The following is a 14,865-nucleotide window of genomic DNA, read 5'->3' on the forward strand; positions in this document are numbered from 1 at the left end:
ACTCTATTTCCACAGAGTATTTTATTTTACAGACATTCCCATAATGTGTAAATATGACACCAGACAGGCAAAAATTCTAGTATGAAAAAAACTCATAAATGAAAGTAGGTGATAATAAATCTTGTTCCAGAAGCATAATATACAGTATTCAACATGGCAAATGATACATTCCTCTGTTTGCTTTCATTTCACGGAAAATCATAAAACATAACATGAAGGAAAATTTGATTTTATTTACCGCCTGTCGAAGCGAGACGCAAAAAAAAAAAAAAAAAAAAAAAAAAAAAAAGCTGAGACAATTTACAATCATGACTTCATGCGTTTAGTTAAGAATACATCCCAAACAAAATCAGACATTCGGGTGTGATTTTCGCACTTCAATACAATAAACACATAGATTCGTACTTCACGAGGGGTTTTGGTCCCATTGTAAAACAAAAATATCAGCCACATATTCCATTTTTGCCATCGGTGATACACACTCAACATACATTCAAGCCATTAAAACGACATAACATTGTATAAACATTCTCTTCATGCAGTCCGGTGGAAGTGTCTGATAGCGAGTTAGCTCATGAACGCATCAAAACCCCCTGTGACATCATAACATTTTATTTAAACATTTTTTTTTTTTTTACAAACTTTCGTCATTCCAGGCCTCGACCACACAAGGCGGCTTCACGTCCGTTTATGTGTCACTGCAGGCAAGCGAGACGTTGCGGTGTCTTGCCTCTAGTAGCAGAGTGAACAGTTCAACATGTAATACGAAGTGTCGTACAGGCCAAAACTAACATTTACCTCACACACACACACACAAACTCTCTCACATTTACTCCAAAAACCTAATCACGTGTGTGAAAGGACGCTCACAAGTGTAAAAGGAAGCCATCTCGAATCTCGAATGCTGATTGGCTCAGCCATGCATTTTTTTGTTGTTTTATTTGTCCTGAGTGAGAGGTCAATGTTATTTTTGGCCTATAATAGGGCACGTCATACTGTACATAGTTATGCCCCATCTTTGGTCCAATGAGAGCAAACCCTTGCACTAGCACACTGGCTACATAACAAAGCCTATTGGAATCCCCGTGAAGCTAATCTTTATCTTTGGTGTGCTAAAATCCAGTTCAGGTCTCTTGCTTACGGCAGATGTGATACTGAGTTTGGAGGAAATTATGGAATGCTTAGCTGTGCATGCAAGAACGAATTAACATATTTAAGAAAGTGAAATATATTATAATTTTTTTCATTGTGCTCCCACATAAAGGACCAAATATGGTTCAAATGTGCCTCAGTGCTACACAGAGCTTGAACATGAAAGGAGGTTTGCCTTTGTTGATTGACTAATTTAAATTGATTTACCTTTTGGTTGGCGTTTCAACCCAATGTTGAACAAATTCATATATAAATCAAATTTATTACATATGTGTGCTTTAAATTTCCCCGTTGCTTCCTATTTTTAAATTGCAACACTGCCAAGCTTACAGTTCAAGCTGTCGGGCTAACATTTACTAAAACACATTCATTATTCATGTGAAATATTATATAACTTGTGACTGGAAGGGAAAAAATGAAAATAAATGAGAACAAAATACTTTTTTTCCGGCTAAATGCAGACACACATTCACAAGTGCAAATAATAACAAGATGTTGTGGTAGATGACAATGTGTTCCTCGGGACGTCGACTGGATTTTATTTCGATGAGACCCCATTTGAATTGCTCAACTTTGTGGGAAAGCTGTTCAAATGAAAACAATTAAATTCATTAAACTTGAAGGAAGGGATACAATTTGTTGGCCTGTTTGAAGATCTAAAACGCTGTTATAAACACACAAATTGTGCCCAATGAAATTAAGGTCTGTGTTGTACTGTTGTGCGCATAAAAATAAGAAAAATATAACATAAAGTATTTCATTGGATATAAAAATGTGCGGCTCTGACCCTGCTGCTGCATTGAAGAAACATTCCCAAGGCAAGTGCGGACATTTGTGAAGCTTGGCCCAGGTGTACGAGGCAGGAAGTGGACTCGGCTTTGGGCGAGGAGAGAGGAAGGGGTAGTTGTACGTTCCTTATTCTCGTCTCCTCCTCCTTCCTCCTTGCGTTGGAAAAGCTCACGCAGAGAGTCCCATCCACGCACTTCTCGTTGAGGACTTCATAAGTTCACTTTCGGGATGGATACAATTTCATTTCCACACGTGTGCTGTCATGTGCGCTGAACTCGGAGCTGCGTTGCTCCCTGTCGGTTGACTGTTGGCGCTGAATAAGTTCATGGCGGACATGTGCTGAGTCATCTGAAAGATAGGAACCATTGCAACTTATTAAAACCCACATTCTCAGTGTATTTTAACGCACAAAAATATTCCGAGCATAGAATGTCTAGAACATACTGTGTACGTGCATGTGCCTTTAAGAGGCGGGGCCTGTTGCTGTGACATGTATACTACTAGTAAGAGCCAGAGCAACCGCTAGCAGCATTAGTAAGTGTCCAAAGTGTTTACAAGTAGAACTACTCAAATCAATTCGATAATGCCTAGACTGGGCTACTAGTGTGCATTTTTGTGCTACTAGTAAGGTCTAGGAGGCCACTAGTGAAGGGCACATGCCTATTCTGGTAGTGTTACTAGTGAAGCAGAGTTGTTTACTAAGGTTTAATTGTGTACTAGGAGGCCAAAAGTGGCACTAGTATTGGACAAAATAATAAATTTAAGACACAGTTGTTCTCTCAGTGCGCTGAATTGTCTCACACTAGTGAGGACAAAGAGCATACTAGTACACACTCACACATACATACGCACGTACTTGTCCAATGTTCCAGTGCAGCTGCTGCGTTGCAACCGCTTGCTGCTGAGGCAACGGCACCAAGCCTCCAGCCTGCTGATGCGCCATCACGCCAGCCCCTTGCTGCTGCATCACTATGGCGCTTTGCGGCTGGCCCATCACGCCTCGGGGGACCGCGGCGCCATGACGGGCCAAGCCGCTTTGGGCCGCCATCAAGCCGTTCTGCTGCTGCCCCATCATGGCGGCCTGTGACACGGCCATGGCCCCCGCCATCCCGCCGGCCTGAGCTAACGAATGGTAAGACCCGTACGGGTGTGTCGGGTATCCCATTTGGTTCATATACAATCCTACAGGGAAAACAAAACAGACAGGAAATCTATCATAATAAGCACTATGTCAACTAGTCACGAAAAAATGAAGAAATTTCACCCGAAAGCCAAATGTCTTAACTTTTGGGAGTACATCATGTATAATGACTTCAATAGAAAATGAAAAACAGGATCGCTCACCATGAAGAGGCGCCAAACCGCTCATGTGCACTGACGGGGTGGAGCCGTACAAGGACAGGATGGAGTCCTTGGACAGCTTCCTGAACGTGCCTTCCACCTTTTTGGGGCCCGGATCCAGGAAGAGGCTGAGGTTTTCAGGCACAGAGGCGGTCACTCTGCTCTGAGGCAAGAAGGTGGAGGCAGCCTGAAGTTGATGCAACTTTGTTTTAGTCCCCGCCAAAAAAAGGAGAACGTTCCTTATAGATCTAGGTACAGGAGTATATATTCCATACTGTGTTCTTTGTGAAGGAAGTAGAAGGATCTGAGAGGTGACTGAAGAGATCCAAGGCAGGGTGCACCGGATTAGAACCTGCTGGACTCTCAGTACTGGCTGGAACACCATTGGACGCTGCAGGACTTGGAGCGGGAGCATCTAGGAGATATTACAAACATGGATGTTCTCATATTTCATCCAAATGAGTTGATGAACCTTGGTTTGCACACCAGGGTACGGAAAAGGGCCTTGTCGGAAGTAGGGGTTGAACCCAGATGTCGACTAGTCGACGAGTCAAATTTACAAACGGTAGTCAACTCATCGAATTTACTGAGGACTTTCCACTCGCCCATTTGCTGCCGTCGCCTGACTATCACGTCAAAATATGTCTTTACATGAAACTTGTCCCTGATGCAAAAAAAGGTCGGAGAGCTGTCGTGTGCTGAAAAAATATCAGTGACGTCATGGATTAATCGACTCAGACTCGACTTCCGTCACATTATAGTCGACTACAAAAAAGAATCTCGAGTCATTCAACCCCTAGTCCGAAGCATACAATTGTCTATTGTTTCGTATTCAGATGAAGAATAAATACTGAAATAGTACAAGCCAAACAACGAAACGTTTCATTAATAAAATAGATGAGTTCCAATGCTTTAGTTTTGTTTGTGTATCTAAAATCTGAAAGAGTGGCTCACAGAACAATACCTAATCCCAGCAAGTCCGTAACACATTGAGAGTCTATCTTTGGGCTCACGTCTTTTTTCTGTCAAAAACAGTAAAAAGAGTCCATGAATGGCAACACACTTGCACGCAACGCATCATTCTTGCAGCTCTGTGACGTACTCACAATTTTCATTTTCTCAAACACGACCGGTTCCTTGGGGATGTTCTCACAGCTCTTTTCGTTCTGTGTAGAGAATGTGTCTTAAAATATCCCGGCACACTCGTTGTGAGATTTTGCCGACTCACCCTGAGCATCTGGATGTCAATGACCTTATCCATGTACTTCTTCTTGTCATACTTGTCCCTGATGAAGTTCTCTGCCGACTGGTCGCTCTCGGGCCGCTGGAAGCATTCGGGTAGGAACGCTTCGTAGAGGCGTTTGGCCTTGGCGTTTCCCAGCTCCTGAACACACTGGAGTAGGCCAAATTGAATCGCGGTGATGCGTAGACAGGTTTCTCATTCAAACATGAGAATTAGGGACACGTATCATATCACTTTATGCATTGATTCTTCAAAGCATGTGCGTCTGTTTATAAGGGTCAATTTGATTACATAACAAACAACAAGTTAGGGATATTGTGCTTTTTTGCATTTTCAGCCCAATGTCCCTAACTTTTTTTGTGAGTAGTAGTGAGTAGTATATCCCATTTCAAACTGCCTAAATCACAGAGAAAATGTCATCAGACCTGAACCTGCTCTTGCGTCCACTGGTCCAAGTTGACAGACTTGACTTTGGAGATATGGACACCGAGATTTCGATGAATTCCGGCGCATCTTATGCAGATAAAGATTCCCAAATTCCACGAAGCCCATCTGGGACCTGGAAGATAGATTGATTTGGACTTGATGTAGTATTCAGGTGCTCACCCTGAATAAGAAAAGCTCTTAAAGAAGACAAGCTGAAGAACAACGAGGGAAAGAACCCAATTATTTGGAGTCCCGTTACAGAAAGTCATGCCTGAGACCTCAATTAAATGCCACAATTCAGCAGGGAACTCATTTAATCTTGTGTAAATCGGGCAGTGTCCTGACACATAATAGCATCCAATAGGACCGCGAGGCTATAAAACGGAGACTGAGTGGGGAAAGAAGCTTCACAAAAACACACGGATGCACAAACAAGCAAGAAAGCCTGCACACACAGGAGACTGTATCATTAACTATAGGCCTCAACATTAGGTACAACTGCATTTAGTGTTTGGTAACCTTACGAACAGAGCGTGAGTGCTTTTGCCACCTCCGCTAAACAAAACCGATGGGAGGCTAGTTCTCGGCTCACTTTTTGCCGCACTGTGGCTCTTTCAGCACTAGATGGTGGAAAAGCCCTTGAATTGGAACTTCCTCAAATGGAGCCCCCCCCTCCAATGAAAGAGGAAGTTGTGTATTTGGAGAGAGAGACCTTCCTTTTCATTTTGTGCCCGAGGCAAATGAATAATGGCATCAAATCTTGGTCCTATTTTCTGATGGTTGAAATATGTTGTTTATTCCTTGGGGAAATATTTTTCCACCTGAGGCTTTTTTTTTTTTTTGGGTGGGGTAGAAAAATGGGCAGACATGGCGTGAAAATAAATGAGAGGTTAGCAGACAAGTCTGTCTGGTTCAAGCATTAGCTGTCACGGTGGCTAATAATAGAATTAATGTGCAAAGCCTGCTTAACTGCAGCAAACACTTGTGAGGGATTATCAAATATGTGGAAAACTCCCTGAATGGAAGAATCAGTTTGTCCTCGGCATTTTTTCCTCCCCAGTCCCCCTCATGTTCTTCCCTCTCTCACACTTTTATCCATTTACCACAGTTTGACCTTTTTGTTCTCCCCTCTGAATTACTGCAGTTTCACACTCTTGTAGCCAACGCTACCTTTGTTTCTACTGGATTCGGTCTAATCGTAATAGAACGGGTCAATTTGGCCTATAACGAGATAGGATAGTGGGTTGTCACGCTTTAAAAATGGTTTTAATTTTCCCTTTTCTCATAATTGTTTTTGCTCGCTTTGATCAAACTTAATAGCAGCTCCATCACTCATCAAATCCAAGTAACAAAACAAAACAAAACAATTGCGTTTGGTTTATGACCAGTTAGGGATAACTTTTCTCTTATTTCTAGTACTCACACACTTCATTCACTTCGTTAATTCTAAATTATGGTCCATTTAAATACCAGATATTGTAGACAGATAGCAATTATGCAGCAACACAGTAATATTTGTACAATTACTGTAAAGTGCAAAGTATAGTATTATTGACATATATAATGATGAAATAATTAATTATAATACTCCAAATATCTGCAATGTGTGAAAGTATTGATATGCATAATAGTTCTACTGAACACTGAAACGTGAAAGAAGTTATAGACATTAAAATGACAAAATGTAGTCACATTCTGCAGTCACATTTGAACAATAAGTGAAAATTAAAAGTCCAACTAGCAGTTGGTAGCTTCATCCTTATTATTGATCTGCACAAAAATATGCACGCTAGGGTTAACATATGCCCCATGCACCAAAGGTCACCTCATGTAGCTAATTATGGATGTGTGGTCCTGATGTTTGTAAAAGGTAGCATGGCAACCAGATAAGCTCTGAGGTGGAGGAGGCGTGAGATGACTTGGACATGTGTGGAATGAATCACACCGGCACACTGCACCACACCAGCCTCTTTAGTGGCCATCCGTAAGGCGTTATGTATTGTTTACTAAAACCGTGGACACCTCCGGCAACTGTGAACAGAAATAGTCGGGAGAGTAGGAGGCACATTTTGAAAAAGAAAGGATATTTTTAATGTATCTTTGTTCATCTATCTATACCAGTGACACGCAGAACCATTAAATTCTCTACAACCAGATGGCAGAAGGTACAAATAACCTGTGGATCCACCGGTTGCCATATACAGGAGATGACACAAGATGGCAGCAAAGCACGTAAAACAGAGAGGATCATAAAGTATGAACACCATGCATCTAGGATGTACACATCATGAACCCATGTCACATAAACAAGTGCATTCAAGAGGTAGATGATTCAACACCTTCACACAAGCCTCAACAACAGTATCACCTGCCATCTGCCAGTGGATTTACAGCTTTCTGACAGGCAGGACACAGCAGGTCAGGCTGGGGGAGGCCACCTCATCCACATGCAGCATCAGCACTGGGGCGCCCCAAGGTTGTGTCCTCTCTCCGCTGCTCTTCTCTCTCTACACGAACGACTGCACCTCAGCGAACCCGACTGTCAAACTCCTGAAGTTTGCAGATGACACCACTGTCATCGGCCTCATCAAGGACGGTGACGAGTCTGCATATCGACAGGAAGCGCAGCGGCTGGAGCTGTGGTGCGGCCGACACAACCTGGAGCTGAACACGCTCAAGACTGTAGAGATGATCGTGGACTTCAGGAGGCATCCTTCGCCACAGCTGCCCCTCACGCTGTCCAGCTGCCTTGTGTCAACCGTCGAGACCTTCAAGTTCCTGGGAATTACAATCTCTCAGGACCTGAAGTGGGCGACCAACATCAACTCCGTCAAAAAGGCCCAGCAGAGGATGTACTTCCTGCGGCTTCTGAGAAAGCACGGCCTGCCACCGGAGCTGCTGAGACAGTTCTACACAGAGGTCATCGAATCAGTCCTGTGTTCTTCCATCACAGTCTGGTTTGGTGCTGCTACAAAAAAGGACAAACTCCGACTGCAACGGACAATCAAAACTGCTGAAAGGATTGTCGGTACCCCCCTACCCACCATTGAGGACTTGCACGCTGCCAGAACTAAGAAAAGGGCGTGCAAAATCCTCTCGGACCCTCCGCACCCCGGTCACCAGCTCTTCCAGCTCCTTCCCTCAGGTAGGCGCTACCGATCAATGCAAACTAGAACTAGTAGACATTCCAACAGCTTCTTCCCTCTTGCGATCAACTTCTTAAACACCCAACCTATAATTCCATTACAACAAGCTGGCAATTTTTTGACTTGAGTTCGTTGTCACATTTGTTGTCTCGCCATGCTGCACTATTTGCATATACTGGCCACTCATGCCAGAGTAGCATCTGCTCCATTTGCACACTGATTGAGGAGTATCAGTAACATTCGCACAACCAACATTGTACCGGATTATCGCACTACTCGTCACTTTAAACCGCATACACTCCTTGAAGTCTCAGCGCCCTTTGCACAATGGTCATTGCACCGGACTATTGCGATATTAGTCATTCGAACTGCTTTAAGTGCTAGAGGACTCTGCATCTTTTTGCACAATTGTTTTTTGTCAATGTCTTTATGTCTCCAAAGTGTTCTGTAAATTGACTGTCTGTTGTACTAGAGCGGCTCCAACTACCGGAGACAAATTCCTTGTGTGTTTTGGACATACTTGGCAAATAAAGATGATTCTGATTCTGATTAGCAAGGATACTAACCTAAAAAACACACAATCAATGTGTGCATTTACACTTTACACAAACAGTATTACGTCATCTTTTTTGTATTTAAATACAATAATAAATGTTAGGGAATATCGTAAAATTGTAACGGCAAAGTAAATTACACAGGCTAAGAAGCAGAAACAGTGTCACTTTTGACTGTGCACATGGTACATTCAAGGAACGCCAACAGCAGTGCTGTAAGATTAGTCTACTGTAAAAATTTTACCCTGGCCCAATAAAAGTGGGAAAACACTGGTTTATGCATTGAGAACAACCCCAAAGAGAGTTTCCAGAGGTGACTGATGAGTCATCCTGGAGCAAAAAGACCATCAGGTTTGGTTTTATAGCCTTCAAATAGCAGAGGTTACGATGAGCATTGTGCACAGAGGTGGGTAATAAAGTTTCTAACACTCTGAATTCATTTGTAAAATACACAGATGCATTTTAGCCACACTGGCTGGCTTACACACACACGTGCACGGGAGGGCTGCAGGTGCATAAGGCTCATTAGCCGACATCCCACAAGGATAAACGCTACTTTCGGCACTTAATCCCGCAGAGCTGCAGGTATTGTCAGAGCCTGTGCACTACTTAATTTCCCACACTCAAACATACAGCTCCTGTACAATGTGTCGACATGGGGATTTAGTTGACAAAAGAAATGCCATGCAGAAATTTACATTTTTTTTGTGTGACAATATACAGTAAGCATCAATATGCGTGTCAATATAATTTAGAACCATAAATTATCTTGCTACAATACGAAACTGACAAAAGAAATCTGGATTATTTCCTCGAAACTGATCAAATTTACGGCCTGTCTCACTTTAAACTTGTTCCTCCATTGAAATGATTGAAAATGCCATTCATTTTTGTTCTTTTTCAATAAGAAAAATAACACTAATATTTTACTTGATAAAAGCATACAGTAATGACATAATAAAACAGATTAAAGGATAAATTAATTTTTGTGACATTTTCTTGCATCAATTCAATGGACATTGTGTTACTCCTTCTGGTGCGAGGGCCTTGGCCACCTGGGGGCAGTATAATACAGACATACGGGTATACAGTACATGAAGACGATCTGTCCTCTGTAAGCTACAGTAATATTAGTCGTTCTTCGCAGAGGATAAAGAATATATGACTGTGATAGTAGTTATATTGTCTGTCTACATGTGTGCATGCACACACGCACGCATGCACACAGTTATCCTCCACTTCCCAGCACCTAAAGCCCTTCAGGACCCCTAAAGCTATCCGGTGACCCAGCAGTGCCAGTCTTTGCTAACAAGCAGATGGACCCTGATGAATAATGTACTTACATTCTTAACATATGTGCTGCAATGTAAGGACCAACTGTGGTCCTTAAAGGATGAAGAGTATTGCTGGGAAACTTTTTATTCACATTTTTATTTTATTTTTTGTCAGGAATATGCATTAAATGAAGCCGTCAAATTAAATGGTTTCTCTGTTTTGTGGATTATCACCTACTGCTATCTGCAATGTGTCCCCTGTGGTAAAAGGAGGTTCACTGTCAACACTATTACATGAGTGTACAAACCAATGACTAAGTTGTATCCTCTTTGGCTATGTCACCCTCTCCTTAACTCCGTGACTCAAGGGATGAGAAAAATCCCTGCTGGCATCTGACTTGATAAGACACGTGAGGGGCGGGGCTGGAAGGCATCACGTCAACATTTAATTGAGAAGACAGTGAAGTGATTCACAATATGGAGACTGGTTTGGGACCATTAAAAAAAAATATTTGATTTGCAAATGTGTTAGCATTTTTTTTTCCTTGCATGTTTTTAATAGCACTGCATTGTAAAAAAAATATATATAAAACAGCAACATAAAAGAGAATGTGAAGAAATATACTGGTTTTATAAAGTAAGTATAAATAAAAACAACGTAATTAAATCGAAAGTACTGTCGTATTCGTATGTTGATGTGTGCCTTCAAGGGGCGTGGCCTAGTGAGCAGCTCACTTAACCCAAGTAATGACTTGAGACCTACTTCTGTCATGTACATAGGTGACTAACGATGACGTAAAGCTAAAGCGTTGCACCGAAAGAAATGATATTACCGATAGGTGCACGCTTTCACTGCGCAGTAATATTGCCTCACAGCGTCCTCATTGTGTCTTTTTGTGGGTTCGCGTGTGCCGCCGCTTTGTGCGCACTGGTGTTGCCACTTCCTCCTTAGAAAACCCTGTGGGAGGGAGGTGAGAAATGCACAGTAACAAGATTACAACAAACCAAGATGAGCTGAGAGGCGGATGTTGAGTGGACAAATGCTTTTAGGGCGAGTTTGTGAGTGTGTGTGTGTGTGTGTGTGTGTGTGTGTGATTGTTTTAGTGATGACAGCCCATGAGTTACACTTAAAAATGCACGTATAATGTGATTGCTCGTGGTGAAAAGGTACAAAGTGCGAATGTTTTTTTCGTGAACTTCAGTAGACTTTTCGGGAATCTACACTTTTGAGTATTTCTTCTTCTGGCAGTTTTTTTTAACTTTTATTTGATGCATTTGAAAACAGATGTCTGTATTTTTAACAGTAGACATGTACCCTTTTCTCCCTAATCTCCTCTGTCATCTAATTCCGATTCGATTTGCTGCCTGAAGTCATACGAATGTTAATAATAATGCAATTTCATGCAATGAAATGCAAAGAGATGTTGGATTATGTACAACGTATGTCTGATTTCGTAACAAATTGATTCTGTCCAACCACTCCCGATTATGAACGCCCTATAAGACTGAAAACCATGACATTTCATTCACGGGGTACATACACTCAAGCTCCAGTAAATACAAAAAGTCTACACACCCCTGTTCAGATGCCAGGTTTTCTTGATTTCAAAAAAAGGAGCCCAAAATAAAGCATTATTGTGACCTGTATCCCGTACAACTCATTGGAATTTTTCGAAATCTTTTCGAGGGGAAGGGCATAAAGAGAAACAACTGATATAATGTGGTTGCACAAGTGCGCACACCCTCTTACAACTGTGGATGTGATTGTGTTCAAAATTAACCAATCACATACAACTCATGTTAAATGGAGTCAGCACCCACCTAACACCATTTAGAGTGCCTCTGATTGACCCCAAATGAAGTTCTGTTGTTCTAGTGGGCTTTCTTGTCATTTTTTCCCCTTTCTAGCAGAAGAATGAAAGGTTTTGTGCTAACACTGACTGCTATTTTGAACTGTTCGTAATTCTTTCCAGCTGAAGAAAAACAGCCCCGAAGCATGACGCTGCCACCGATATTCTTCACAGTGGGAACGGTGTTCTTTTGGTGATGAGCGGTGTTGTGTTTGCGCCAAATACGTCTTTTGGAATTATAGCCGAAAAATTCAACCTTGGTTTCATCAGACCATAACACATTTTCCAAAGAGTGGCATGACATTAGAAACTCTTCTCTAGTGCAGTTCCATAAGCAACCACGACAATAAATAAACAAATATTCCGTGACAGCATCAGGGATTCACAAACAAGCTCCGGTACGTTTTCTCATTCCCTGTATGATCATGTCGAGCTACATAATATCTTGTCTTGTTGCGAGAAAAGGTCGAAAGGACTAATGAATAAATCACAACATTAAAGCACTCAAGAGTTTGCTTGCTGATTCTCATTAAATATTTGTGAGGCCTGCAACTCATGTGACTCCTGCCTCCATTTAGCAGGTAAATAACGGCAAAGAAGCATGCACACACACACACACACACACGTGCACTTGGAACCTGCTTAGTCATTCCACCATTCCTAATATTCTCGTCAGCAGTGACTTTCATGGATTTACAACTGAAATGGAAGTGCTGTTGCACTCTTATCGAATCATATCTCTCGAGGTCTGAAGTCGTCCAGGTCGACGCCGACGCTTTACCCCCCCAAGAATCCCTTCTAGAAAGACTTTCGACGCAACGTGTGTGTCCGTGGGATTTTATTTGTTTTTTTTCCATCCGTTCAGAAGAGCTCATTGGTCGCTGATGTTCCCAACTCATCCAATCGTGCCTTTTTCCTGACGATTCACTCTCACATTCCCACTGTCACTGAGTGGGAATTGAACTCAGGCTGCCGGCACCAAAGTCAAGCAAATATAGTAATACGCCATCAGTCCCTCTAAGTTTCCAAAAGATTAAAAAATAACCAAAACAAACAAACACTTGTCCCAATTTCTGTTTAGGCTCTTGTCCGACTTCCCTATTTGTGTCCAAAACAGCTGCATTTGCCCACGTGGAAAAACAGGTTTAACAAATAGTTGAAGACACCGGGTCAATTCATGGACACACAACAACAACAAAAGAAAAACACTCCAACAACACAATTTGTACAAGAAAACAAAGGTGCTGGGAAATAACGAAATACAAACACTCCGTTACAGTACTCAAGCAGATTTTTCAGCTATCTGTACTTTACTTTAGTATTTCAGTTTTTTTTTGTTTTACTTTTTTAGTCCCTATATTTGACAACACTTTCTGTTCCTTACTTTGTCAGAACAGACTTGTTACTTTTTTCACCCTTTGCAGAACAAGAAACAACGTAAGAAAGACTTACATGGACAAAAGTAACGCTTGAGATCTTGATTGATTGAGATCTTTGGGCTTCATATGGCAGAATAGGAACCAGGGAGCATTAACAATGCTGACGTGACAGATTTGGAAAAGAAAGATATTCCCCATCCATGACCTTACCTATGATAATTGCTTGATGTTGTCTGCTGTATATTTAAAAAAAAAAATTGCGGATGTGTTGTGCCACCTAAAAACCACAAGATCTTGGCACAAAAACAAAAATCACATACAATCACATAACCCCCCCCCCAATTGTTAGCTAATTTAGCATTGTATTCATTAATCAGTCGCATGTTAGCTATGGGAACTTGTTTAGCATAAAAGCCTGAGCAAACGTAAGCTAGCATTTTTAATCTTGTTTGGTGAAGTTTTTTTTTTAAATTAAATTTTCTCTTTTTGTATTGTTGATTGTATTGTTTTATCTGCCCCACAATGACAATAAAGGATTTCTATTCGATTCGATTCTATTCTCAGTGAGAACACAATGATAGTTAGAAGGAAAACTATTTTGTGTGCACAAAAGTTTCATTTGCATTGTGTCGAGTCAAAATGGATATGAAAAATCTTTAAAAAAAACAAGTGCATTTCAGAGTCCATACCTTTACTTTTGTAAGTGTCTGCACTCCTATAAGTACAAGGAAAAAACAAAACAAAAAACTTTCCCACCTCTGCAAAACAAGCTGCATGCATGATATTATTACATCACAACCTTTCCAAGCAGCTTCTAAACAGGAGTGAGTTTTAACGTTTTAACACTAAATGATCATGAATTCCAGTTCTTTTACATATATTCTGACAGGAGGCGGTTCATGTCTTGTTTCATCCAAGGAGGCAAACATTTCCAGGAACAAGGGCGGTGAATGCAATGGTGCATTCGCCCTGAGATAAACACACTACGCATGGCATTGCAGGTTGTATTCAGCAAGAAGACGACCCACCTTTTGATTCGCAGTCCGCGCAGAATTTATTCTCGTCCAACGCCAGCAAAGAGTTGAGCACCGACTGGTATCTGTCGACGTCTTTCACAGATTTGCCCGTCATCGTTGCGCAAGTTGACCTCACCTCGGTCCGTCCGCGGATTCACGAGCAACCTCCTTGATTAGATTCCTGGAAGCGGTGAGCGGCACACTGGCGCTCCTCGATGGGGTGAGGAGGAGGAGGAGGAGGGTGACGATGATGATGTTGAGGAGGATGATGGTAGTGGTGGTGTTTAAAAAAAAAATATTAATGATAATAATAATAATAAATCAATCACTGACTTTTCAAAAAGCTCCACCCTCGAGCCCCCCGCTTTCACTCCCACTTAACATTTAATTGATCAACCCAGCAAGACACGCAATTATTCAACTGCTGCTCTTCCCCAGGGACATCAAATATACATAGATACCGCCTGCCGCAGAATCGTACGTGAACGTCGCCGCCATATTGAAAGTGGCGAAACGGCAAGATGGGCGAAGATGCCTGATTCATTTGCATTCCCCCCCCCCCCCACACTTTCTTGTCCATTTCTCTCGATGACCAACTTCTAAATCAAAAATAAGTTTTAAATCACCCTTTTAAGTCTGATTTTGTTGACATTTTTCTTTTAAATTATAAAAAAATGGTTTTATCACAGACATAT

The 14,865-nt window shown here is 41.7% G+C and overlaps 1 protein-coding gene across 2 annotated transcripts; it reads right to left on the reverse strand.

The window, feature by feature from the left end:
* Positions 1 to 381: 381 nt before the first annotated feature.
* smap2 (small ArfGAP2) lies at positions 382 to 14,651 on the reverse strand. 2 transcript variants are annotated; one of them, XR_009786168.1, is made up of 10 exons: positions 14,183 to 14,651; positions 4,951 to 5,084; positions 4,511 to 4,675; positions 4,389 to 4,448; positions 4,247 to 4,304; positions 3,558 to 3,697; positions 3,286 to 3,469; positions 2,798 to 3,123; positions 1,940 to 2,289; positions 382 to 1,736 (listed from the first exon to the last, which is right to left on the reverse strand). XR_009786168.1 is itself a non-coding variant. In XM_061760698.1 (9 exons), exons 1-9 carry the CDS (start codon positions 14,283 to 14,285, stop codon positions 2,182 to 2,184), a joined length of 1,278 nt encoding a protein of 425 aa, XP_061616682.1. In that variant the 5' UTR covers positions 14,286 to 14,651; the 3' UTR covers positions 382 to 2,181. The 2 variants fall into 2 exon arrangements, 1 of the variants encoding a protein (XP_061616682.1); XM_061760698.1 differs by having other exon boundaries at positions 382 to 2,289.
* Between the last annotated feature and the right edge of the window lie 214 nt (positions 14,652 to 14,865).

Source organism: Phyllopteryx taeniolatus, chromosome 21 (genome assembly GCF_024500385.1).
Source record: "Phyllopteryx taeniolatus isolate TA_2022b chromosome 21, UOR_Ptae_1.2, whole genome shotgun sequence".
In the NCBI taxonomy this organism is placed as follows: Eukaryota; Metazoa; Chordata; class Actinopteri; order Syngnathiformes; family Syngnathidae; genus Phyllopteryx; species Phyllopteryx taeniolatus.

Bases quoted from the DNA above. Each gene is read 5' to 3' on its own strand.
- smap2 (XM_061760698.1), bottom strand. From the start codon at position 14,285: ATGACGGGCAAATCTGTGAAAGACGTCGACAGATACCAGTCGGTGCTC. The intron at 5,085-14,182 runs GTGGGTCGTCTT...TCTATCTTCCAG, and splicing joins CGCGGACTGCGAATCAAAAG to GTCCCAGATGGGCTTCGTGG. The intron at 4,449-4,510 runs GTGAGTCGGCAA...TTCTCTACACAG, and splicing joins TTGACATCCAGATGCTCAGG to AACGAAAAGAGCTGTGAGAA.